Source organism: Lontra canadensis, unplaced genomic scaffold (genome assembly GCF_010015895.1).
Source record: "Lontra canadensis isolate GAN:19392208 unplaced genomic scaffold, GSC_riverotter_1.0 scaffold51, whole genome shotgun sequence".
Taxonomy (NCBI): Eukaryota; Metazoa; Chordata; class Mammalia; order Carnivora; family Mustelidae; genus Lontra; species Lontra canadensis.
This window is the reverse complement of record NW_022631045.1, coordinates 3940456-3966808: the sequence shown is the minus strand read 5'-3', so window position 1 is coordinate 3966808 and position 26353 is coordinate 3940456. Positions and strand designations below refer to the sequence as shown.

Below are 26353 nucleotides of genomic sequence, written 5' to 3'. Positions count from 1 at the left end.
TGAAATTAATTTTAATAAAATATTTTATTTAACTCAGTATATCTAAAATATTACCATTTCAACATGTGATCCATATAAAAATTACTAATGAGATATTTTACATTTTTTTCTTTCATACAAAGTCTTTGAAATCCAGTATGTATTTTATACTTAGAGCAGATCTTGGTTCAGACTAGCCACATTTCAATGTCTTGAGAGACATCTGCGGCCAGTGGCTACCATGTTGGACAGCTCAGGTGTGACATGTCCTGCTATGCTTAAGTGTCCAAAGTCACTCAGCTAGGAAGCTGGCAGATCCAGTAGTTTTGCTCAGTATTTGGACTCTTAGTCCTTCTTGCTCCGTTGACTTATCCCCAAGTGCAGAATTCCTAGCCTGGACTTGGCATTTATAGGGTTTGAAAAGATTCAGGCCAGGGAAGTAATGGAAACAAACACACAAACAAGAATTAAAAGATATGACTAAATCTGAAAATTCTGTAGTGGTTGCAGTGGTCACATATAGAATTTCCCGGTGACAGCTCTTCTTGGGTGCAGGAAGAGTTTGACTCCTTCTCACAGTGACAGACGTATGAAGCTAGACAGACACAACTGACTATAGACCTAGTGGGGAAGCCTGATGTCATAACTCACATCCGTAACTTGGATGGGAGGCAAGCTTCTGCTATGGGACAGATAAGCAAGAGGAGGAAGCACCGTCACCCCTGGTTGGGAAAACCAACTCACCTGGCCTTGAGGGATGGTGGGTGGGTGACTTCAACAATATCCAGTAGCAAACTCAGGTGTTGCTATAGGGATGCAGTGAGGGGATGCCTTAATGCAGTGGTCACAAGATGGCAAGAGGAATTTAGGGGGCAGTCCATGGTCCTAGGTCTACTTGGACAGAGACTCTCCTGTGGAGTCCAGAGATAAGCCCGAGGCCATCCACCATGGCGGAGGTTGGCGTATCCTGAGTCCACACAAGCAGCCCTGAGGGAAGTATTCTGAGCACACCTGTGGCTCATTAGTCCAAACTTTCTTTGTGAAAAGCATAAAGTGCCTTATTACTTAAAAGTCAGTACATTATATGTTACCTTCCGACATGTCTTTGCTGGTGGTGCTTTTCAGCATTTGTATAGAACCTTGCACGGGTTGCATTGGTTATGCTCTTTTTTACTAGCTTGGATCTGCATTTTGTCAGCGTTGTTGATTTTCCTGTGGGTTGAATACACAAGTTTTTAGTTGAAAATCCCATAATTTGTGGTGTGAGTCTTCTAAACCATTGTGGGATGGCCAAAGCTAGTTAATTCCTGATATACAATATGCTTATGGAATTGGAATGTTGATTTGGGGTTTTGGGTCAGGCTGAGGAACAGTATGAGGAACTCTGATCTGAGGATGAATTGCTAGGACTGGTTAAATGAGACTGCAGAGGCCTGGGCGTAATCGTGACCCTGGAGAGAACTGAGGTTGCCTGAGTCCTTCCACTTGCGCAGTTCCTCTTGCTGAGAACCCATTTTCTTTTCCCTAACAGTCATTGAAAAAATTAATATTTTCTCCAATAATAATTTAAGAATTTCCTTCACAACTCTTTTTTGTGGGAGAGGGGGTGGAGGGCAGAAGGAGAGGGAGAGACCGAATCCCAAGCAAGCTTCACACCTAGCACAGAGCCTGATGTGGGGCTGGATCTCACGACCCTGAGATCATGACCTGAGACGAAATCAAGGGTGGGACACTCAACTGACTGAGCCACCCTCCTTTGTAATTTTTATTAAGTCAATCTGTTCATTCACTCATTCACTCATTCATTCATTCATTCATTCATGTATTTATGAAATATATTTTTCCAGTGAGCAAATATTTATCTACCACCAAGTGCCAAGCACTGAGCTACATTGTTAGGTTCAAAACCAACAAGGTCTTCATCTCCATCCTTAAGAAGCTCACCATCTGGTAAGCTTTCCCCTATTGCCACTTGGATTCGGTCACCATGGTCTATGCAATCATTCCTCAGTTTTGTGTTCAATTTGTTATTATTTCTAGAATATTCTTTAATGTGGCCTGCCTTCACAGAGGGCTTAGACATTGTCATTAGCAAAAGTTATGTGCTTTTCTCTTACTTGATAACTCTTCATAGGGCCTGATGCTTGGCACAGAGTGGGCCCACTACACATTGTTAATGAGGGCCCACTACATATCGCTAACCTTCTTTCTAGGGTGCATGAGTGGTGTCAGTTGATTATTGTTTTTACACACGATTACTGGAATTGCTAATAGAGCTTTGAGGGCTTTGGGAGACAGAGACAGAGACAGAGACCAGACATGAAAATGGTCACCCCAACACAATCTTTTTAATCAGTCTATGAAATAAACATGACTTCTATCATCTTTTGTAGACAGATACCCTAAAGACACTCTCTTCTGAAAGTACCACAGTTATGCTTGGCATTGGTTTTTAATGACAAGGGAATTAAATTAAGGCTATATTTATATGGACATCTTTCCTGTTTGTTGCAACTGTTCAAGAAGTACAGCTTTAGGGATTTCCCCTAATGAAGTGCATAAACAGTAACTTTGCTTCAAGCTGTCAGTGAGGAATGCTCTGTTACTCAAGTGAATTTCAGTGACCCTCTTACTCTAGAGAGAACCCAGTGTCAGAACAAATTTTTATAAATAATACACTGTTTGCTTTGCAGTGCTGATAATTTTCTCCTGTCTTTGAGGCTGTCACATAACCAGGAGGCTTGTTTTTTCTTAGGACAAAGATATTTGCAGAGGAACTGATCAAACTATTATTATTAATAATCTCATTATTGAGGCATCACCAATTCTTTTGTGCATTTGAGGCTACCACATAGATTAAAGTTTTATTCTGAGAACTGGAGGCACACGGGAACAAAGCAGCTTAAGAGCACCGTGTGGGGGGTAGAGGGTTCTTTTCTGGCTGGGGCACATTTGTGTTTGGGAGAATTGCTGCCTCATTCCTGTGTGAAGGTAATCCCTCTGGAAAGGGGTCTCCTAAAGGATTGGTCATAGAAGCCCCTAAAGGTAGCCATGGCTACAGACTATTATTGTTAATGAGGGATTTTTTTTTTTCTTTCTTTTCTTTTTTTTTTCCTGGCAAGGGCACCGACATGCTCCTTGATAAAAGGGAAAAGGAAAGCTCATTATAGCCACAGACAGAGGTTACCTGCAAATGAGAAGAGATTTTGCCCTTTGCTATGATGGGGATCTGGCGGAGGAGAGGAAATGCAATGGCAGGGAGAGGAAGGCTCTCCTCCTATAACTGCAGTTGTAGCTTTCAGTCTCAAGATAATGCATTTGGCGTGCCAGTGTTCATTCTCACACATGTCCTTGCTTCTCCTGTTTTAGACTGGGCAGCGAATGGCTAGAACATTAAGCCAAAGAGGCCGAGGCTGAATTGCTTCCCATAGGGACAAGTGACGTTTGCAGCAACTATCCTGCCCCAGGAGGCTCTGTCCAGGTGGCGAGAGCAGCCTTCAGTAGTAGGTTCCAGATAAAATATAGGACATCCGGTTTAATTTGAATGTTAAATAAAGAACATCCTTTTATTTTAGTATAAATATGTCCCAAATATTACATGGGATATACTTGTATTAAGAAATGATTCACTATTTATCTGAAATTCAAATTGGACTGGGTATCCTGTATCTTTATTTGTTAAATCTGGTAACTCTACATAGGGCAGAATATGAGAGGCGGGGGCTATGAAATACTCCCCTTACCCCCTAACAGCTGGCCATAGATTCCCTGCCCATGACCTCAATCTCCACCGCAGATTCCCTTTGGAGCAGATAATGTAGGGGGAATTGCTATTTCCAGAGAGTCCCAGAAAAGGCTCCCATGTTTTCTAGTTCTACTCCAACTGCCTCTGATCACCACATCCACGTGATTACGGGAGTAAGAGTGGCTTGTGAAGTCATCCTGTGTGACTCAAGTGAGGTGTTTCAGTGGGGAGGCAGTCATGGCAGCCTGGATGGCTGGATCCTAAAGTTGGGGAGACTGATTTAGGTGGGACATCTGCTCAGCTCCCGGAGGCAAGGGGCAATGTGGGGCCCCAGATGTGGGATGTGGCCCCAGTGGCCTTGGGTACGCCACAAAGAGAGAGACTTCATTTCCCCTTCTCTCCTATCCTCCTTCCCTCACTCTTCATTCATTCATTCATTCCTTCATATTTTTCTTGCCCTTCCCCTCCTCTGAGTATCTGAATCATTTACTACAGGTTTAAGGCTCTGTTTTTCACATTAACATTTGAGATTTTATGCGGTGAAAGAACCCTTCAGACCAGGTTTTCCAAAGCATTCCTGAGGCAGGATAAGGAAGAAAGTGGGGAAGGGGACTTCTTTCCCTGCTATGCGCCCAACAATCTTACATAAGGAGCCAGGTTTTAGGAAATTACAGATAAAACCCCAAAAACATAAAATACAACATTTGTATAGTGTTTCAGAGCTTATCAGCAACTTCTCATATAATATTTCATTTAATTCTAACAATTTAGGAATTGTTACAACACTAGAGGGGCTAAGTGATTTGCCTAAGGCCACTAATTAATGAGTGAGAAAGCCGATTTTTAATATTCAGGCCAACACTTTTTTACTCTATGGGGAGGAAGGCAGATTTTCCAAATGGAGCCTGAAGGTGCATTGCTCTTTCTTGGTTTCATGATAAACATGCCTTGATCAGCGGGCCAGATAGTCTAGACCAGTGGAGGTCAGTTGGATAGAGGCTTCTGGAGAACTACTCGCCATGAACCCCCCTGACAGGTCTGGGCAGCTTCCTGTTCAGAGTCTTTCTCCTTCCTCTAGCTCACCATGGTAAGTGCTTGTTAGTGTGGAGCCCTCACCGAGCATCCAGAGTGAAGACACTGCTGATCTCTCCCTCCGTGGGAGGTTTTTGAGAAAAAATTGTCCAGAAGCAGACTCTATAAGGGGGCCATCAGAGACAGCTTGGGGAGTAGTAGCTAAAGAGGGAGTTCCCCTGGGGAGATTCACAGTCTCTGAACGAGGTTCCCTAACTTTCTCTGGGAAACATCATTCAGTAAAATGGGAGGTTGGGGCGGGGGCCCGGGGAACAATTAGAAACCGCTTCTGGGCAAAGGACTGAGGCTTGTTTTTCCTGCCTGGGACCGTTAAGCTCTAATTCATCCACAAAGATTGCTTTGAACCCATCTCTTTCAAGGAAGTAACAAGTTGGAAACCAGATATTGGGTGTCAAAAAAACACATTTGAGTTAATATTTGGCAAGAGATACTTAGCTCTAAGGGCAGCTGCCAGAATGGGGCTCAGTGACAAGGTGTGAAAGTGGCTCAGGTTCCTGGGTGTTCTGACCCTTCTGGGGTGGTCACATGCTCCCTGGCGGCTTCCTATTCCTGGAAACTGAATGTAGGGAAATCCCCACTGGGCATTATAAGAAGCCCCTGGGCTCTGCAGAAGCCAGGGGCTCCACTTAAGAGCACAAGATGATGTCAGGCCTCCTCTGCCTCCTAACCCTTCCGTTCGTCCTTGGCCAGACCACAGGGGATTTGGAGCCCCTGATCCCAAGCACCCCCTCCAGTTCTTTCTCTGACTCTGTGTTGAGATCCGGCTTCAAGAACAGCTTTGGTCCCAGCCTTGGCTCCGTGTCTCAGGTGAGGACGCCCCACAGTCCGAGAGCTGTGTTCATTCCCTTCTTCTCGCTTTTTGGGGATCTGAATATAATTTCATAGATGGCCAGACCCGAGTACTCTTAACAGATTTACAGCTCCCTCTGTTTCCTGCTGGTGCCCCGGAAATGAATTAAAACCTGGGTAAAAGAATGAGGAATAAGGGGGGCTTCCACTGGGGGGCTTTAGGGAAAGAATCCAAACTTGAAAGAGGTTCTCAAACTTGGCTGCAACTTGGAATTAGGGGTAGGGGGTGAGGGTGAGAGGGGGACTCTAAAAATAGAGATGTCTAGGTTCTATCCTAGATGAGAACTCTTAGGGAAGGGGTCCTGCCAACAGAAGATACAGAAAAGTTAGTCTGGTTTGCTTCCCACTGGGGACCCTGAGGACGGTTGAGAATAGCCCCAAGGGAGTGGGAGCTACAGTGCTCCAGCTGGAGCCCTGAACCTAGTTTGTGGAGGAGGTGGATGACAGAAGTAGGGAAGGTCTTTAGGAAAGTGCTCTTATGTGTGGATATGTTCCCAGAAGAGTATTAAGTCTCTCCCATGTTCCCCGTAGGGAATCATAAAAGCCATTTTCACAACAACAGCAGTAACAATAAATAGGCAAAACAAAACATACAACAACAGCAAAAACCAAAGAATGTGCTGGAAAGGGACTGTCCCAGCTAGGCCACATTACTAGGCTGTGTCCTGAGCCTCATTCCTTGGGAGCTGAGACCTCTTTGTATCATCTTTAAGTTGCTGGGAAGAGTCAGGGAGCTGTGAGACTTTAGGGGTCAGGAGGCATTTCCTCCTTCCAGCTCACACGGGCTCTGGGCTGCTGTAGGAGCCCTGCTCTGTCAGACCCAGGCTTTCCTTGCTGCGGTGTGCCCTGGGGTGGAGGAGCCTTAACTTCCCCAAAGGCTGTCCCTGTGCACTTTTATGATCTTTATTCACAGGTCAGGTTGCTGCTGACATGCTTGAGTCTGAATGGAAGGGCCATTGGGAAAATGGGAGGAGAAGGCTTTTCTGAAGTTTCCTTTTTGCCATCAAAGCAAAGGCAAAAGCAATGCAATGCAGGGGTGTCTGGGTGGCCTGGTGCATTAAGCACCCAACTCTTGATTTCAGCTCAGTTCACGACCTTAGGGTCATGGGATGGGGTCCCTCATCCTTTTTGGGCTCCTCACTCAGTGGGGAGTCTGCTTGTCCCTTTCCCTCTCCCTCTGCCTTTCCCCCTGTGTGCACGTGCTTTCTCTCTCTCAAATAAATAATAAATCTTGGGGACGCCTGGGTGGCTCAATGGGTTAAAGCCTCTGCCTTCGGCTCGGGTCATGATCCCAGGGTCCTGGGATCGAGCCCCACGTCGGGCCCCACGTCGGGCTCTCTGCTCTGCGGGGAGCCTGCTTCCTCCTCTCTCTCTCTCTGCCTGCCTCTCTGCCTACTTGTGATTTCTCTGTGTCAAATAAATAAAATCTTAAAAAAAAAATAAATAATAAATCTTAAGAATAAAAGAACAATGTAGGCAAAGGAAACCTGTTGATTAATGAACGGTTTGGGTAGGACCCAGATAGAAACTGCCAGAACAGTGTTCACTGAGTGCCTAATAAATGATGGGGCTCGCTTAGTACATAATATCATAGAATGTGTTATCTTATTTAATGCTCAGAGATCGGTAAAATTAATGGTCTCATTTTAGAGATATTGGAGACCGAGGCTTAAAGAAGTGACATCATTGGTGTAAAGTCACTAAGCCAACAGATTACATAACTCAGACTTAGTCTGCCCATCCTCTTCCCCATTTTCCCTAGGCAGCCTTGTAGGTTTTGGGGTGGTGGAGAGTAGAGATAAAAACTTATTTTGAAGAGGAGAATAGTTTGGGAATAACAGATATGCCCAGATAGTCTTTGTAGCCAGAAATCAGATGCATTGTTTTATTCCATGATGCTAATAAGTAACTTCTGGGGACAATTCGAACTGGCTGACTTTGAAGAAAGAAGTTAATGATAAATAATTTATTTTGAAGCCTTCATCATCTATCAGCAACAGATGACCAGTTAAAATAACAGAAAATAAAATATAGGTCAAGAAACCAGGAAATCCAGTATGTCTGTTGTCTGGTAAAAAGATAACTATTTAAAAGTAGATAAGGACTAGTAGTTAAATTGTACTTAGAGGTTTTAATTTCCTTCCTGGTTTACTTATCTCCCTCTGGTGAGTCAGTATTACTACCCCAACTTCTTTTTTACAGCAGGCTAGGTGTCACTTCTACTATAAACCCAATTTTCTAGGGCTGGCTGTCAGCTTGATGAGCTCTTTGGAAAGTGGTGGAAAACCCCTTTATAACTGTCATTGAGCAAGTTCCAAACGTATCATTTTCTGTACTTTGAAAATGTTGAGTACCATTATTTTATGCCTTGAATCTTTACAGGCACTTAGACGTGGCTGCTAATTAGAGCCAATTGCAACCTTAAATCACAAATGTGAGTCACACCTTCAGCTCCAGCACTCTGAGCGAGCACTCCACATGCCTCAGATATCCTCCTGCAAAGAAGGAGCTATCGGGGTCCTCCTTTCACAGACAAGAGAAGGCGCCATGCTTTGTTCTACATGGTGACTGGCAGAGTCGGAACATGGAGTCGTGTGCTTTTGTCATCAGGCTAAGGGGCTTGAGTTTGTTGAAAAAAGGACAGGAAGGCTCTCTTGTGACAATGGGCCTGATTCACTGGGCAGGAATTGGGTCTTACTTGTCTCCCTAATGCCACAGCCTGGCGAGCTGTAGACACCAGTAAATGTTAATTGAACACATGCTGCATGAGACCCCATCAGTGTGAGGTGTCTTATAAGGTACAGAAGGTCCTATTTGTCCCCCACAAGGGAGATTGCAGACCCTCTCAAAGGCCAAGGGGACAAGAACATGTCTATGTCTCCCCTTCTTCCTGTTACACTCACGTAGAGTTCAAGCATTCACTGCAAAGAGAGAGAGACCCGTCACCATTAGCTTCATTGTCTTTGAATGTGAGGAGCAGAAATATCTCTAATGGGAGACACTGATCAAACTTATGGACCATTTTGATGTCAGCTGCGCATGCTGGGCTGATGATAAGCAGGTTGGAAGCTGGGGAGTCCAAAGTACTGGGACAGAGATGTTCAATAGAAGACAGTGGAATGGCTGTCAGCAGGGCTCATAATTATTTGCCTGCCTTTCAGGTGAACTTCAGGACTCAGAGTTGTTAGCTGGTGGTTTCTAGTTGATCATCGAGCGACTGCTTGATGATCTCCACTATTTTCTGATTTGACAGGGCTTTTCAGTGAACTCTAAGAGTGGTTCAACCCTGTCTTGTGCAGCTAATTAACCTCCCCTTGTCAAAATGCAACACAAGACATTTTTTTGAGGGTAGACAGTTGGTATAATAAGCTGGTTTTTTTGGAAGTCCACGCTACGTTGGTCCTCCTGTAAAAGCCTTGGTGTGCTTGAATGGGAGTCTTTCTAGCTTCGGTGGGAGTGATAAAGCTGCTTCCAAGGGAAGCTGGTCTCTCTGGCAGACTTCTGGGGTCGCTTGTCTAGGCCTTCTTCATCCTGGGCAAATACCCAGCCCCAGGTTCAGCATAAACCTGCTTGTCTCTCCTCCTAACTCCCCAGTTCCTGCGGGTGTGGGAAGTGATTGGCAAAGGGAATTGAGACCAATGTCAAGAATTTACCTGGCATCTATATGTATATAAACATTGTGTGTGTGTGTGTGTTTGCTCATCCTAAAGAAGATTAGGTTAAATTGATAAGCAATTTAGTTGCAAAAAAGCCTGAATTAATTGGTCCAGGGGTCACTGACAGAAGACGTCTTGATTTTGGAAGCATCTAGATCCAGCCTGTTTGGAAATCATGGAGGCTGATACATATTAAATGCACAGAACACCCCGTCTCAGCTGCAGCCAGCTGACCTCCTAAACTTGGAGAGGTGTGGCCTGCATCTCTTCAATGTCTGTGAGCCATTGCTCTGTCCTTGGTAGTTTCAGAGACATTTCAGTCTCAGGTTCCACAGGTGAGCTTTGGCCTGGCCATCAGATGAGATCATTGTAAAGCTCAACCAGCCGGCTGACAGAATTCCTCTGGAAGGCAACAGTAGTAATAAAAAAAAAATGTTAATTGTGCTGGGATCCCCTTGGGGAAGTTCAAAGGGGACAAAGGAAAAACAGGATCTTTCAAACCTGTCATTTTAAAATATGCAGCGGCACCAAAGTGTGAGCCTGAATATCTTAAAGAAACATCAAATATTTTAAAATGACTTTTCTGCAAGTGGTAAGCTGGAAAACTTTTTTTTTGCACAAAACCTTCAAACTCCCACATTATTCAGTCTTTTAAAAATGGCTGGTTTGTTTCCATTTTGAAGCATGTTAATTATATAACTCCGGGTGAAGAGAGGATGTGAATTTGCATTGTATATTTTCCCTGTAACCCATATCCATGATGGTTTTCCATATCCATGATATGGTTTTCCCATTCCATTTATTGGAAGGCATTGGGTTGGGGTTAGGGTAAAGAAAATGAGTGCATGGAAGGAAAGGGAAAGTGACATTTACTGATCACCAGCCACATGCCATGGACTTGGTTTACATTACGTAGTCACTGTTGGGGATGACATTGTGAAGCACGTTATCTCTATTAGACAGATGAGGAAAGCAAGGGACTTACAGAGGGTTCGTGTCCAGTAAGTAGTAGAACCAGAATTCAAATGTAGGTTGCCCATCAGTTCCTTCTTTCCCTTTCCTTATGTGGGAACACTAATAATTTCCTTGAAGCCTCCTCAAGAAAGGAGAATCTTCCTCTAGGTAAAGGAGTCTGACAGTGGCTTAGCCTGGCTGGTGAAGATGTGGCTGAACTAAGTGCAATCACTGCCTGGGAAACATGGCAGTTTTAGCTTGTGGCTCTGATCCTCTTCATTCATTCATTCATTTATTAAAAATTTATTTATTTTGGAGAGAGAGTGAGTGTGAATGGGGAGAGGGGCAGACAGGCAGAGGGAGAGGGAAAGAGAATTTCAAGCAGACTCCCCACTGAGCATGAGCCCGGAGGGCCTCGATCTAACCACGCTGAGATCAGGGTTCTGCGATCAGGACCTGAGCCGAAATCAAGAGGCAGCCACTTACCCGACTGCGCCACGCAGGCACCCCGATTCGATTCATTTATGTATTGGACTCCACTTGCTTACCTCTGAGCACTCTTGACAGGCCAATTTCTGTCACTCCAGTTCCCATAAAGCTCATTTCCCAGCTTATTACTGATGCTGAATTTATTCCCGTTTACAGTCGCTTTCCAATTTCACCGGCTTCGAGGATGATGATGGCACCTGCCAGTGCTCCGTGACCCTCCCAGACACAGCCTTTCCCGTGCAGAGAGTGGAACGCTTGGAAGTCATGGCTCACGTGCTCTCCCAGAAGTTTGAGAAAGAGCTTTCTAAAGTAAGCATTGCTTTTCTTCCTCTTCCAACCAAATCTTGACAGGAACAAACCAACCAACAAAACAAAACCCTTTTTATTCGGACTGGATAAGCAGCCTTCTTCATTGTGCCAAAGCCAGCACGCTTGCCTCCTGTGGTGGCGTTAGCATTTACTTTACCGTATGCCTGCGGAGCTCTTTAGAGCGGGAGAAATGAGGACGCAGGAGGAAAATGGGCCAGAGATTGTGAATGCCACCGATAAACTCACCTGAGTATTTTGCACATGTGATTGGAAAGAAGCTCTGAGCTCTCCCTGTGAAACCCAGTCCTGCAATTTTTATGTGGTTTTTGGTTCTGTTGTTTCTTCGTCCTTTTGGTCTTCTTCCTCGTCTTTCTTCCAGCTTTGCCTTGTCTTTCCTTCCCCTTCCCTTGTCCATCCTTTCTAATCTTTCTCCCTTTCCTTCCTAATTTTTTTTTTAATCTTTCTTTACTTTTGGAAAGCTCCCACCTCCTTTTTTTTCTCTTCCTTCTCCTTTTCCCCTCTTGGAAGCTTGTCCTCTTATCTTCCCATCTTTTCTCCCTCTTTTCCTTTCTCTTTTTCTGATTTTCTCTTTCCAGTTCACTCTCTTCCCTCCCGTCTTCTGTCTCTCCTTCTAACTCTCTCTGTCTCTGTGCATTTCTCTCTTATTCTCTCTCTTGTGTGTTATCTATCCTCTGTTGTCTCAGCAGGAACATTACATTAGATGTGTCTAGCATTAGACCGAAATAGAAGAATTCTCTGGGAATTTGAGTCAGTTCTAATAGGTAATGCGGCCTTGGTAAAAACCCTGACTCCAACCCCCCCCTCCCCCCAGTACGGCTTTTCTCTAGCCTGAAGAAGTCATCCCACAGGGTTTGCCTTTCTCTGAGCCGGCTGGAGCAATGTGACTTGGCATTCCAGTTTTGCCCCCTTCTCCATTTTTAGTCAAGATAAAAATCAATTAGAAAGGCTCCCATTTTCTGCACAGGTGAAGTCCAAGCTAGGCTATAATCACATTATGCATTATTTAATACAACTCCATTAATTTACAAGGAGCTCTGGCTTTCCTACAAGATTCCAAATAAGTTTCCCTGAGAAATTTAAACGTAGCTCCCTCAACATCTAGCACAGTTATCCTTTCAGACAAAAATTATGATGTGAGACCCTGCTTTCAACCTGAATTGGTAGATAAATATTCTGTGTTTAAATGAATGTCCAGGAAAATATGTTTGACTACACTAGGAACCTAGCTTCTTAAGAAATAAAATGTCCTTGAATTAATCAGCAGAAAAGGCACAGCACTAAATTATAAATTCCAGTCATTAATATTCATAGCCTTATTCCAGCATAATCAAGTACAGATAAGAAGTTATGCATAAAAACATAACAAGTGGAGGAAAATCCTAAGTAAAGATCTTTTCAGTTAGAGTCATTTGCTTTGAAATAGTGGAAGCTGCTGATTTGCATGTCTTCTTTGCTGGCAGGAATGTGAAGGGCAGTTTGAAACCCCACGCTGCTCCGGGAAGTGTGTGGCCTGCCAGGGTGTAGAGTATGGGGACATTTCATTCCAGTCTTGTAAGGGGGCAGGTGGCATCTGCCTTGCTAATAATTGGCTGGAAGGAAGTGCCGAGTAGGTGGGAGAACTTTTAATTCTGAAAGCATAAGTAGCTGGACCTCAAGAAATCCGCGATTGTGGCCTAAGAAAGGAATTGACCTCCCTGTTGAGAGTTGCATCATGAGTTCTGCATGACAGATGATAGTTACAACAGTAAGAACTGCTTCCTCTTGTGTTTTTCCAGATGCTTCTAGGTCTGTTCTACTCTCAAGAGACTCATTAAGGCAGATGGGCCAGTGTTCTTCCCATTTCAGGGATGGAAAAATGGAGGTTCATAAAGGTCAAGGGATGTAAATGGACAGGTCATCCCTCTCTTGGCTGGTTGAGGCAGCTCAGGAATTTGGGTCAGCAGAATCATCCCAGCTCCTTTTCTCTGGGCCGTGCTGTTACCAGCCTCCAAGAAGAGATGCAGAAAGTCAGTCATGCCTTCAATCCAGACTTATCTCTTCAGACTTATCTTTGAATTTGCAGGTGAATTATTACAACTGTCCCTAAGTCATCTTGAAAATCACCATTTACCTGGAGGCCTGGGGGGAATGCCTGACTGGATGGGCTGGCAGAAGAGGGTTTTGACTGCTTTGCATTGATGCATTATCTGTCAGTACACAGGAAGATGGCACTGCCTCTGCGTAAGATGCTGAAAGCGTTTTACACTCTTCTGTTGTTTATGATATGTCCTCTTGTGCTAGTACTCAAGACGGGGTGACACAAAAGGCAGCTCAGGATTTTCTTTCTACAGCCTTTGGGGCAAGTTATTTAACAGGACGCATTCGCTAGTGGATTCTCATGCGCTAGAAGGTTGAGGCAGTCTGGGAGACATTTAGGCAACTTAAAACGAACAACATTGATTGAACAATGTCTTGTGTGGTGAAATATAAATTAAAAGGTCAGATGGAAAAAAACCCTGAAATCACTGTTTCTCTAATAATTGCTGCAGTTTATAGACATCCAGCAAGTGAGGCCCCTTTAAAAAAAAAAAAACGATTTTATTATTTTTAAGTAATCTCTGTACCCAATGTGGGGCTTGAACTTACAACCCTGAGATCAAGAGTTGCATACTCTACTGACTGAGCCAGCCAGGCGCCCCTAAGTGAGGCTCTTAATATGCATTACCTCTACTCTTTCTAATACTCTTGTAAGCTTGATATCTTTACCTCCAGTTTATAGGATGGAATGTAGGCTTAGAGAAATTAAGTGATTTGCCTACTAAGTACTGACGGCAGATTTGAGTTTAGGTGGCTCTAGCTCCAAGGTATCTCATATGTCTTCACCGTCCATTCAAGCTCAACTAATCTTGTTAAAGATATATTAAAATAATGGTATGTTGCCAAGTACATTTATTTATTTCAAATAATCTGGCCATAATTGTGATCACAGGTTTTGAGGCAGAAACATGAGCCAGACAGATTCTTTAGTCTAATAGCCGGCCGTGCGACATCCCTATCTATTATGAGACAACATTTACTGTGCAGAACAACAGACATCCTGAAGTGAACCCCCCCAAAAGTTCAATTCTTAGAACCCACCAATGATGTAGTATGTGCATCACAAACAAAAAAGCATGGAAGCTCGGAATGTTAGGTTGGTGGTCTGAGGGCAAGCACAGACGATCTTTAGCTCAGACTTGTAGTGATGAGGAGCTTGCAGAAAAGATGTTGACACACGGAGGTGTCCTCTTAGGGCTAGACCTGTAGTCTTGCTGCATATTTCTGGGCAAGTCGGGCTGCTTCTGCTGACATTGCACTTCCAGGGAGAACTGGATGTTCTCAGAATTGCCCATTGTCAACGCTAGAGAGGCAAATATGTAAAGGGGGGTTTGTGTGAACAATCTACTGAAGCCAAGAAAGTCCTCAAATTCCCTCCTGCCTTCTAAAAATGTTTTTAGAGAGTGCATGCACGTGCCCGAGCAGTAGGCGGGTGGCAGGGAGGGAGAGGAAAAAGGAGAGGGAGAGAGAATCTCAAGCAGGCTCGGGCTCCATGCTCAGCATGGAGCTGGGCCGGAGACTTGATCTCACCACCCTGAGATCAGGACCTGAGCCAAAATCAAGAGTCAGATGCTTACCCAACTGAGCTATCCAGGTGCCTCTCCCTTCTGCCTTCTTAGAACCCCGTGGATGATTCTGATTTTCCTAAACATCACCCAGCTTTCCTTTAAATATCAGCAGAAGGAACCTCAAAATTTCCCCCAAAAGATCTGTAGAGACCTCATTTTGTGGTTGAACGAGGGCAGGCATGCCACGCATTCTCATAGGTGGCAAACTCTAGGTTATGCCTTGGTTTTCAGCGAGAATCTAGGAGAGCCACATTTTATTTAGCAGAGATGACAGTTGGATCACTCGTTTCTATAGAACAACAGCTGTGATGTGCCACCAACATGTTCCAGGAAAGCAGAGGGTGTTTCATGTGTTCCAAGAGCTGGCAAGGCCAAATGCCAACAAGAATACTCATTTTGCAAACTTCCATTTCTGCAGTGGATTGGTGCTTTATTATTATTATTACTATTATTATTATCACAGGCAAGGTTTTATGCTTGATTTTTATAGAAATTAAAACCTGGCTACCTTGTATTTGCATTTATATTTTTGAGAGGGGGGACTTGTTAGGTTATATATATATATATATATATATATATATTTTTTTTTTTTTTTTCCTAACCTCCTTATCCACCAAAATGTCACCAGCCTTATCAGACTCTGAGTGATGGCACAGCTGATGGCAGTGAGCATCAGTTGCCCAAGGAAATACACTTGCAGTGCCAAGGGCTGCATTTTCAACTTTCATTAAAATCCTCTTTGCCTGAAGCCCTAGCCCTTGAGGTCTGTGGCCTATGAGTCTGCTCTAATTTGCACAGTGGGGTTAAGTGGAAGGGCTAAAATGACAGAAGTTAGGGCTGCCTTTGGTATTAGGAGGATTATAGGCCAACATCTGGCTCAGAATTCATCCAGGCCCCACGGATCAGCTACTTGACATTAGCACAGTTTGGGGAAAAGTATCACTTATGTTCATATTTTTAAAAAGAATGTAAAACTAGCAACTTTTAATGAGCAGGTCCTTAAAACCATGGCATTTCTTTTAGAGATCGGATACAAAAAAGAACCACCAAATGTGTTTATTGGAAAATCCATTTGGAGATTCCAATTATACACTAAACCACAAGGGAATTTTTGCAAGTATTTTAACTTAACGATCAGACATTCAAATATATGCGACAAACGCATAAAGGTCTGATTGCAATAATCAGTTCTTGGAATAAATGTGGGTGCGTTTAATGGAATGTGCACTTGACAGTTGCGTATACACTCATGTATTGTAAAGTCGGGTCTTTATGCCACTTTGTGAAAGGTAGAGGGGCTCAAAACTCAATGCATGTGGCAGTCAGAGAAGGAATTCTACTTAGTGCATTTCTCCCTCTTCTAGAAAATACTTAAATTTAGAGCAGTGTTTCTAGATGGAGGGAGGGGGTTGTTGTTGGTGGTGGTTTTGCTCCCAGGGAACATTAACAATGTCTGGAACATTTTTGGTTGTCACAGCTGAATGGTCTATGGGTGTTACTGGCATCTAGAGGCCAGGAAGCTGCACCTCCTCCCCACCCCTGACGAAAGAATGGTCTAGCCTAAAACATCAACAATGCTGAGGTTGGGAATCCCTGATTTAGACACAGCGTATGCATTGAGGGCCTGGTTGAAACCAATTTAGTCTGGAGACCTAATATGTTCAAACATTAAAATGGAAATTAAAATATACCTGTGCGTGATGACTCTGAAGCGAAATTATTTTTGGTCTAGGCAAGTGCAAAATCCCCACCAATTGTAATAATTTTTTTTTTTTTTTAGTTTGCTTTAGGTAGACTAAAAAAAGCCTACTCAAATATATTTTTGATCCATTTCTTTACCAAAAAAAGAAAAAAAAAAGATTGTCAGCAATCAGATAGTCCCCAAGAGCTTGGCAGTGGAGGAAGACTGCATGGTATCACTTTGGGAATTGACTTAGCTTTTTGATTCCCTTTCAGGTGAGGGAGTATGTCCAGTTAATCAACGTGTATGAAAAGAAGCTCTCCAACCTAACCATCCGAGTAGAGATCATGGAAAAGGATACCATTTCTTACACCGAACTGGACTTCGAGCTGATCAAGATAGAAGTGAAGGAGATGGAGAAACTGATCACACAGCTGAAGGGCAGCGTTGCTGGAAGCACAGCTGTTGTCAACCAGCTGGAAGTGGAGGTAAGGCGTGAGCCCCTTTCTGAGAGCTTTAATAATAAATTCTCCTCAGTGGGCAGGGGCCGGGACCAGGCCACGGCTCTATCTTCTAACTTCCAGTTCTGCACTTTTGCCTGACCACATGGCATGTTCCGTGTTCTGCTCTCCATGGACATCTGTCTTTGAACGTAAGTTCAGCGTGATGGGACCATGTTCACTGAGGAGCAGGTGTCATCCAATGGTCCTTCCCCAGAACCAAGTGGCCTTTGAATATCTTTAGGAAGGAGATACTATAATTCTGAACAACTCCATGGCCAGGTTAGATCAGGTGCCTACTCTGTTCTGGATGTATGCTCATGGGCCTAGAAAGCCACAATTTACCTGATTTTGGACTTGCTTGGTCTATTTCTCCTCTTGAATGATCATGTGATCCTTGATCCTTCTTGGAACCCTTCTTCACATACTGGCAACCCTCCTTAAAGTAGTTTCTTGTGAGTATGTTTTGGTGAGACCTTTATCCTCTATGGATAAAGACCATCACATTAATGTTTTGGTTGGGTAATTCACATCAATGAAAATTTACTAGCACGGTCATGACATGGGCTACAATTGAGAATTCTAGTTACATGTTTCAGACTGTAAGATTTCTCTGACGCTCACCATTCATTAGAAACTTAATTATAATACAACATGAGTAAACACGAGTTTATAGGGAAGGTTATTAGAAATGAACTTTAATGGACCTCTGTGGTTGCTTAGACTGAGCCTGTGCTCTATTATTAAATCTGTTAAAATCTTTGCCATTTTCTTCTTGTCACACACATCTGCCTGAGATGTGACAGGCGTTCACGCTAAACCATAAAATGTATTCTTCCAAATGAAACCTTTCAGGAGAATCTCGGGTGTATTCTCTAGCAATGTTTCACTAAATGACAAATTCCGCCCTGGAATGTTTATGAAAGAAATTGCACAATAATATAAAGTCGCTCTGAATTTTTATTTCCTTAGATAAGGAATATGACTCTCCTGGTAGAGAAGCTGGAGATGCTAGACAAAAACAATGTCCTTGCCATTCGCCGGGAAATCCTGGCTCTCAAGACCAGGCTGAAGGAATGCGAAGCCTCTAAAGGTGAAAATGTTCCTGGCGCCCCACCTCCTCCTGCCCCTGGTAAGCATGCCATGCTTTTACCACTTGAGCCAGGCCCAGTTAGGAGCTGAGAGTGGGGCGGGGAAGGGATCTGGGATGGCAGTGGGGAAGAGAGGATGGGCTCATCACGGCTCTGAGCTTCCTCTTCTGTGCTTGGAAATCTCTCCCTTAGTAACTCCACTTGCCATCACGTTCTGGGGCTCATAGAGGAAAAGCACTGACAATGAGTTGATTTAAGACAAGATCCACACATTACACGTATCCCCTTTATGTTTGCTAATGAGAAAACCATCTCTGTGGTGATGGAGTTGTCATCAGCAGGGCTGGGTGAGAGCTTCTGGAATCTGCATGGCATCCGTGCCCTGCCACAGATGTGATTGGCTCCTGTGGCTGATGACCTGGGGTATGCCTTGAACCTTCCTTCCCTCCTCCTCTCCTTCCCTCCCTGCTTCCATCTCTTTGTTTTTCCTTTATGCTTTCCTTAAATGCACCTGCTGTTTAGCATGTCTTGGGATTGAGGGAGGCCTTAGGACTTGCAGGTGTGGCGGGCCATCCCTCCGGGACGTGAGTTCCCAGAGGGCAGGGATGGCCTCTCACTCTCTAACGATCATCCTCAGGGCCAGGTGGAGCATAGAAGGGGTGCTCTGTAATACCTCCAGGAATGGAGGCCATAGAGTGTAGGGGTCAGGAGTATGGCTCTGGGACCCCAAAGACGTGAGCTTCCCAGCTATAAGATCCTTCATCTCATCACTGGTAAAACGGGAGGAGCGCACCACCTCTCAGGGTAGTCGTGGGGCTTAATGAAACCAGTCTTGGGAAGCATGGAGCTCTACGATGGGCCCTTATGCCTTGGAATGTGTTATCATGATTAATGATGATAATCAAAGTGGAAACCTTGCTGGAGACAGGAGAGGTGCAGGGTCCTTGGGTGCTTCGGCACACCCTCCAGGTGAGTGGAAGCCCGCCTCTCGGCCTCTCAGCTGCAGCCCTTGTCTGGGGAAGCCCGCTCTGCGGGTCGTGAGCGCCTCTGCCTGGAAGGGGCCTGTACCTTCTCATCCCGTCATCCGTCATCCAGTCATCCAGCTCTTGTCCTTTTCATTAACTCCTCTTCCCACTACCTGTTTCCTCTTAGGCTGTGTGTTTCTGGGTCCCTGTCAATGTCACTGGTTTCTTTAAGGCTTTATGAGACACTGCCATCGTCATAAGCCTCTTGGTGGTATTCAGAAGACCGATGCTTCCCTCTGCTTTGCTGTCTGTCTGTCACAGTAAAGAGGAGGTTCAGGACAAAGGCCGAGCTTCGCCCTCCATAACAAGCTAAGGTTAAATTCGGTCTGGGATCAGCCGTCTCAGTGTGTGCTGAAAATGGGAGCTTATTCTGCTGGGCCACGGAGCACTCCGTGAGGCCAGGGGTCAAAGCAGTGACAAACCCTGATAACACCTGAGCAAGGCTTTCTCCCTTTCACCCTTCCATCCTGCCCTTCCTTCCTTCCCTCTCTCCCTCTTTCGTTCTTTCCTCTCCCTTCTTCCATCCTTCCTTTCTCCCTCCCTCCCCTTCTTTCTTCCTCCCTCCCTTTCTCTCTTTCTTTCCCTCTCTCCCTCCCTCCCTCCCTTCCTTCCTTTCTTTTTCTCCACAGCAAATTTTCCTCATGGCATAGATTTTTCCAGCACAGTTTTCTCTGTATTCCTTAGAGTGAAGACATTTTAGAACTGAAAGGGACATTCAGAGCAATCTGGCTCAGGTCCATCGTGTCTCAGGAGGAGGGGACTTAGGTAGTGAGGATGCTGCTTTTCCGAGGCCACACAGGTGGTTAGTGGCAGAACGGAAGCTGACATGCAGTGCCCCTTGCTCTGTTGCTATCAAAGGACCTAACATGTCCGAAGGCAGTAACTCAAGGGTGTCTGTGGGAGACAAAGTACACTGCTTGGCATATCTAAGGAGGACAACGAGTGAGTCTGTTAGATTATTTTTGTTAGATTTTTTTTTCTAGAACTTTTCCCTAGGTCCTCACACTTAGACTTTTGTGAGCCATCCCAGCCCAGCTGTGTTGTTTAAGCAAATTGGACCCAGATTTCTTCTCACTTTCCCACAACCTTGGTAGTACCTGGATCTCAGCCAAGCCACTTGGCCCTCCTCCAGCTTTGTTCATATTATATTTATGATGTTTATATTAAACTGACTTTTTGTCATGTTTTTAAATCAATTTCTTTTTACTTGCTCTCTTTCTGTTTAGATTGGTTGATAATGCAGAATTGGAAACTCCCTAGGCACCACAAAGTTGTGAGCCTGTGGAGACTTTAATTAAAGTTACTCACTATTATGGGACTTTAAAATCTGGCCTGTCTGCTTTTTTTCACTGCAGAGTTGCACAGAACAAAAGGCTGCGTGCAAATCAAATCGCACCTATAAAGCAACTCGGAGTTCTCTGGGCCCCTCCCCTGCAGTCGCAGCGTGCTTCCCCTGTGGTCAGCTGGACTTAGAACCAGCACATGTAGTTAGGGCTTGATAAAACATGCTTTCTATTTGGTTTATGCCGCAAATGGCATCCTTTTCTGCTTCATTTCATAGAACTTTCTAATCTAAAATAATTGGCCTTCTGCTCATTAACTTTTTTTCCTGAAAACAACGGACTCTTTTTCTGATCTCCCCCTGACTCTAAATGGTGTAAGATAGGCAAATATACGCACTCCCTCTGGGATGGATCATCGTCGTGCTTGGCAGTGACACCGTGTTCTGTGCTGACGCATAGTAGGTGCTCCGTGAATGGTTAATGGAGGATATGGGGTGACCTGCTCAAATCCCAAGCCTTAGGAGAAGCAGAGTGTTGGGTTGTATATATCCAATAATTCAGAGTTAATTTGGTCTTCATCATTTTATGATTATGACCAGGTTAATTACCGAAAATTATCACAAGTGAATTGTATTCTCCTCTTCATTCAACACTCAGTTGTCCAGATAGGAGATTGCACTCACAGATCCCAGATTAAGTTTCCTCTGCATATAGTCTTTGGTTTAAGAAAAATGCTGCTAACCATAAGACTTTTTTTTTTTTGGTAGTAAAAGTTTTAATCAGATAAACTAAAATATCTTTATGGGTTATAATTCTGGAGTTTGGCACCTAGCTGCTAACTTTTTTTACCCAACCTTCAAAATTGGGCAAGAAATTTGAATTCCCATTTGTTGATGCAAATTAAAAACTCTCTACTACGTCACACATACAAATACAACCATGAGGCTTTAAAAAAGCCAAGTCAGGGAATGTTACAGTCTTACCTTGTGGCTTCCCAGGGTATTTTCAGAATACCACGGCCAGATCCAATGAATTACCTGAGGAGGAGATTGCCAACCAAGGCTACCCTTGTGTGGAGGGTTCCTTGTATTACGTTCTGTGGAGTGGATACTAGGCTTTTTGAAAAACTCAGATATGTAGCAGAGTAGAAGTCTGGGGTTTTATAAATACAGTAAGCTGGGTTTGGAAGATTTGACAGTCTTTCCTTCCCTTATTTCACAATCCTAATTTGGTGCCCCTGCATGGCTGGTCCTGTTTGGGGAACCAGGGTTACCAGGATGGCTCCAGGAACCTCCAGAAACCAGTCTGTAGGAAGGGAGACAGGCAGGTGAACCTTCAGTTCCAGTGTCATGTAATTATAATGCTGATGGTTACCAGTTATTGACTTACCGTACATGAGTTCTCACTCTTCTTCTTATCAGTTACAGAGGAAGGTATTAGGGTTTGTTTGTTTCTTTTTAACATAAGGAAGCTAATGCTCAGAAGGTTATATATAACCAGTAAGTACTAGAGTTGGGATTTGACTTGGAATCTATCTGCCAATATTTCACTCTACCAGGCTGCCTTCCATAGATGGTCTGATAGCGAGGTGCACCTGCGATTCCCAGAGTAACAGGAAAGTTCTGACAACTCACCGACCTGATTAACACCAGGTTATCTTGGATTCCTTGCTTGTGGGGTAGCTGAAAGGGTGCTTTTATTCTTGTTTCTGTGGCATGTTCTTTTCTACCAGAAAATGCAGAATAATTCATTGGTCTCTTACATTCTTGGATTATGGTTGGGCATGGGTGGTTGTCCCAGGGTCAGGGGAAACTTGTGATGGCTGAGGAAGGGAATGAAGTACCCCTAAGACCTTTAAATGAAGGGGGGGAGGGTAAGAGTTAAGGGGGGTTGGGAAAAGCTTGGCATATATGGGGTGAGGACAGTGGAGGCTCCTGCTGGGCTGGATGAGCAGTGGGCACCCGGCTGGCTGTCAGTTTCAGTAGTGTTTCCAGGATGGCTTGCTGCCAGGAGTCGAGGAAGCCCACCATGGCCTTTTCTCCGGTCTGTCACGGCTGTGGTCACATCTGTAGCATTGGCAGCAATGCTCAGTTCTCCTCTCTTTTTCTATTTCCTTTGACCATAGCCAGAACCCTAAAAATGGTCCAGAGGACATCGAGAAGAGGGGTATGACAAAAAAGACAGGAGAGTGTTTAGGAATGGTTGGAGGGACGCCTGGGTGACTCAGTGGGTTAAGCCTCTGCCTTAGGCTTGGGTCATGGTCTCAGGGTCCTGGGATCGAGCCCCGCATCGGGCTCTCTGCTCAACAGGAAGCCTGCTTCCCTCTCTCTCTGCCTGCCTCTCTGCCTACTAGTGATCTCTGTCTGTCAGATAAATAAATAAAATCTTTAAAAAAAAAAAGAATGTTTAGGAATGGTTAGAAAGTGAGAAACAGAGATTGTGGTTTCAAGAGTTTTGGGATTTATACCAGGTAAAATTTTTGATTTCCTGGTCTGCATGGAAAATGATGAACCATTATTATTATTATTATTAATGGCAGTAGAAGTAGTCATTTTTATTAAAAAAAGATTTATATATTCATTTATTTGACAAACAGAGATCACAAGTAGGCAGAGAGTCAGGCAGAGACAGTGGAGGAAGCAGGCTCCCTGCTGAGCAGAGAGCCCAGTGTGGGGCTCCATCCCAGGACTCTGGGATCATGACCTGAGCAGAAGGCAGAGGTTTTAACCCACTGAGCCACCCAGGTGCCCCAGAAGTAGTCATTTTTAAGAGAAGTTTATTTTGGTTCCTTTATATTTAAGGTTTTCCACATCCAAGGCAGAACAGTTTATGATCTTTAACCCCTTGATAATGCGTGGATACGTTTATGCATCGTAACTTTCCCTTAAGTATTTTGTTGCTGTTGTTTTGGGATACTTTCTTTCCAGGAAAGCAAGATTCAATTAAGCAAACAATTCCTAAGTCTTCCAACCTGCAAGAAAAAAAGTGATTTTCTTTCATTTCCTTAGAGTGAAATGTAGTTAAATAAATAAGTTCTCGGGAAGACATTTTAACTAGAAAATTCAGTTTGTAGCATATGGAAACTCAAACAGTTTTTGTTATCATTAAACTGAACACACCGCTAACTTTATTTTAATAACTCATGCATTGTTTAATAAACAAAAGCAAACAAGCATTCATCGGAGAGATCACTTTTAGGAGAAGAAATAATAATTTATAATTTTATTTATTATTTCTTTGGTAGAGAGCAATCTCTTGGCTGAACACGCGTTGCTTTTTTATTTATGAAATGGTGCATGCATTATTAAAATAAACCTGCAACTGTGTTCTGCTTAATGATATGCAAAATTATTTGAGGTTGGGTACAGAATGGTTTCATTTCTCTACCTGTTGTATGGTTGGCTGGCTTTCCCACCAACTGCGGATTTATGAGAGCATTTAAGGAGCACGTATATAATTCTGGGACCAAAAAGCCCCAGCAGATTGGAAAAATAAAAGCAGGGTTTCTAGTAATGGTTTCACCTCTGAGCAGTCCTTGAGTAAGGAGGGGAGAAGGGGGGGGGGACATTTAGCAAAGAGAGAAATGGGTCTTTCCATATCGGTCAGAGGCACAGACTTACAGGCAAAGCTTTGCTCCCCCTTCACCAGCCCTTCTCTCCGCCCCCCTGTGATAAATCAGGTAATTCTTTGGAGCTCTGCTTTTGGTTCCAGCTCCCATCATGTGCTCTCCACGGCTCCCTGATTCCCTCCCAGCCTTCAAAGCCAGATCGAGTGATTCAGGTTCTGTTCCTCCTTCCCTCACCTGCTCTGCTCCAGGCAGTCGGCTGAGGGAAAATGACCTCGAATGTACTTGAAGTTGAATTTTCTTTGTCATCCCAGAAACAATGTTACCCGTTTGTAAAGGGTATTTATTAAGATCCTAGACACTGCGTGTTCAACTCTGGATAGTTATAAAAATCCTGGAGGAATTTTATTTTGTTTTTGTAGCTCAGAAACAGTTTGGCTTGGCAGGCATCTCGGAGTGCATGTGGAAGCCCAGTTGCCCAGCCCGGGTCGCTCGCTGGTGTTATAGGGAAGGCAGATTTAGTGCCCCAGTGAGTCTGGTCCGACAGCGGTGTCCGACGGGGAAAGGTGAAGTACTTGCCTGGCATTCTGTGGTCCAGCAAGATATGTGGTATGAACAGCAAGACCTGCCTTATCACTCTACAGCAAGATGTTGCCACTATGTAGTGGGCTCTGCCTTGGGCACACGGCAGGCGATATTGCCCTAAAATAGCTTCCATGGCTTCTCAAGGCTGAAATCCCACCATGACAGGACCATCGTTTTTGTATCATTAAAACACCATTTTAAAACTTCCTCTTCTGAGATTGGCTTGGGGTAACACTGGCATCCAGTGTGGTTATGTACTCCCTGGGGTTCCAGGGAGGGGCAGAAAGGTGAAGGGCATGGACACTTGCCTAAGACAGTCTTCTCCTGTATCACAATTGTCCTTGTTCCTGGGGGCATAGCAGGCTTTATGGGAAAAAAGGGAGGGTCTGGGATGACCTTGCTTTCTTGATTTCTCTGTAAGAAAGATGAAATTAAAAAAAAAATTGCAAAACGCTTTCTGATAGAAGACAATCTATTACATCCACCAAGTCCTCCTTTCCTCTTTCTGGGCCCTCCAACCTTTTTAGTACAGCTCTTGGCAGCTTCAGCATCCCCATTTCCAAACTGAAAACCCGCTCATGGAAACAGAAGGTTGTTTTCTCCAAGCCCACAGCGGGTTTGCGTTGAGACCGATACGGAGAAGGTTTTGGCTCTTCTCCCTCAGAACCACTGTCGTCCCTCAACCTTGACAAGAAGAATCTTAATGGATTCCTTTTGTTCTTAGGGTATGAAACCATTTGTGTCTTCTTGTTCGTTTTTCTCTAAGAATGCCCTTTCATGTTCTTGTTTGTACAGGGAGCTGTGGGCACGGCGGTGTGGTGAATATCAGCAGGCCGACTGTCGTTCAGCTCAACTGGAGAGGGTTTGCCTATAAGTATGGTGCCTGGGGTCGGGATTACTCTCCCCAGCATCCAGAAGGGGGGCTGTACTGGGTGGCCCCTTTGAATACAGATGGGAGACTTCTGGAGTATTACAGACTCCACAATACACTGGATGATTTGCTCTTGTACATAAATGCCCGAGATCAGCGGCTCGTCTATGGCCAAGGCGCTGGTCTCGTGGTTTATAACAACTTCATGTACGTCAACTGGTACAACACCAGAAACATTGCCAAAATTAACCTGAATAACAACAGGGCTGAAGTGACTCAGGCTCTCCCTGATGCTGCCTATAATAACCGCTTTTCGTATGCTACTGTTGGTTGGCAAGATATTGACTTGGCTGTGGATGAGAATGGATTGTGGGTGATTTATTCAACTGAAGCCAGCACCGGTAACATGGTGATTAGTCAGCTCAACGACACCACGCTTGTGGTGCTGAACACTTGGTACACCAGGCAGTATAAGCCATCTGTTTCCAATGCCTTCATGGTATGTGGGGTTCTGTACGCCACCCGCACTCTGAACACCAAAGAAGAAGAGATTTTCTACTATTATGACACAAACACAGGCAAAGAGGGCAGGCTAGACATTACCTTGCATAAGGTGCAGGAAAGAATACAGAGCATTAACTATCACCCTTTTGAGCAGAAACTTTTTGTCTATAATGATGGTTACCTTCTGAATTATGATCTGATCTTTAACCAGGAACCCAAGTAAATGGGTGAGGTTGAGAGAGGCAGAGAATGTTCTTTAAAAAATGGTCTTTTTCACTTACTTAGCTATCTGCAGGGGGATTTGGAAGTGTGTTTGCTTAGTAGTGATATTTGGGAGCATAGTTCTATCACGCTGGAGACTTGGGATATTTGCCCTGGTCTGATGAGTTCTTTTGGAAGCTGTGTGCCTCCAGAGGTACATTTCCCTACTGGAAAGAAGGTCGTTCCAGGGTGGTTGGGATTGGGGAGGTGTAGGGGCAGTGTGGGTCCCAGGAAGGTGTCAGTGGTCCA

At 44.3% G+C, this 26353-nt stretch overlaps 1 protein-coding gene across 1 annotated transcript; it reads left to right on the top strand.

Moving 5' to 3' along the window:
* The first annotated feature begins 5448 nt into the window (after positions 1-5448).
* OLFM4 (olfactomedin 4) lies at positions 5449-26107 on the top strand. Its single transcript, XM_032873913.1, has 5 exons — positions 5449-5623; positions 10921-11073; positions 16695-16907; positions 17892-18051; positions 25264-26107. Exons 1-5 carry the CDS (start codon positions 5456-5458, stop codon positions 26064-26066), a joined length of 1497 nt encoding a protein of 498 aa, XP_032729804.1. The 5' UTR covers positions 5449-5455; the 3' UTR covers positions 26067-26107.
* The last annotated feature ends 246 nt before the right edge of the window (positions 26108-26353 follow it).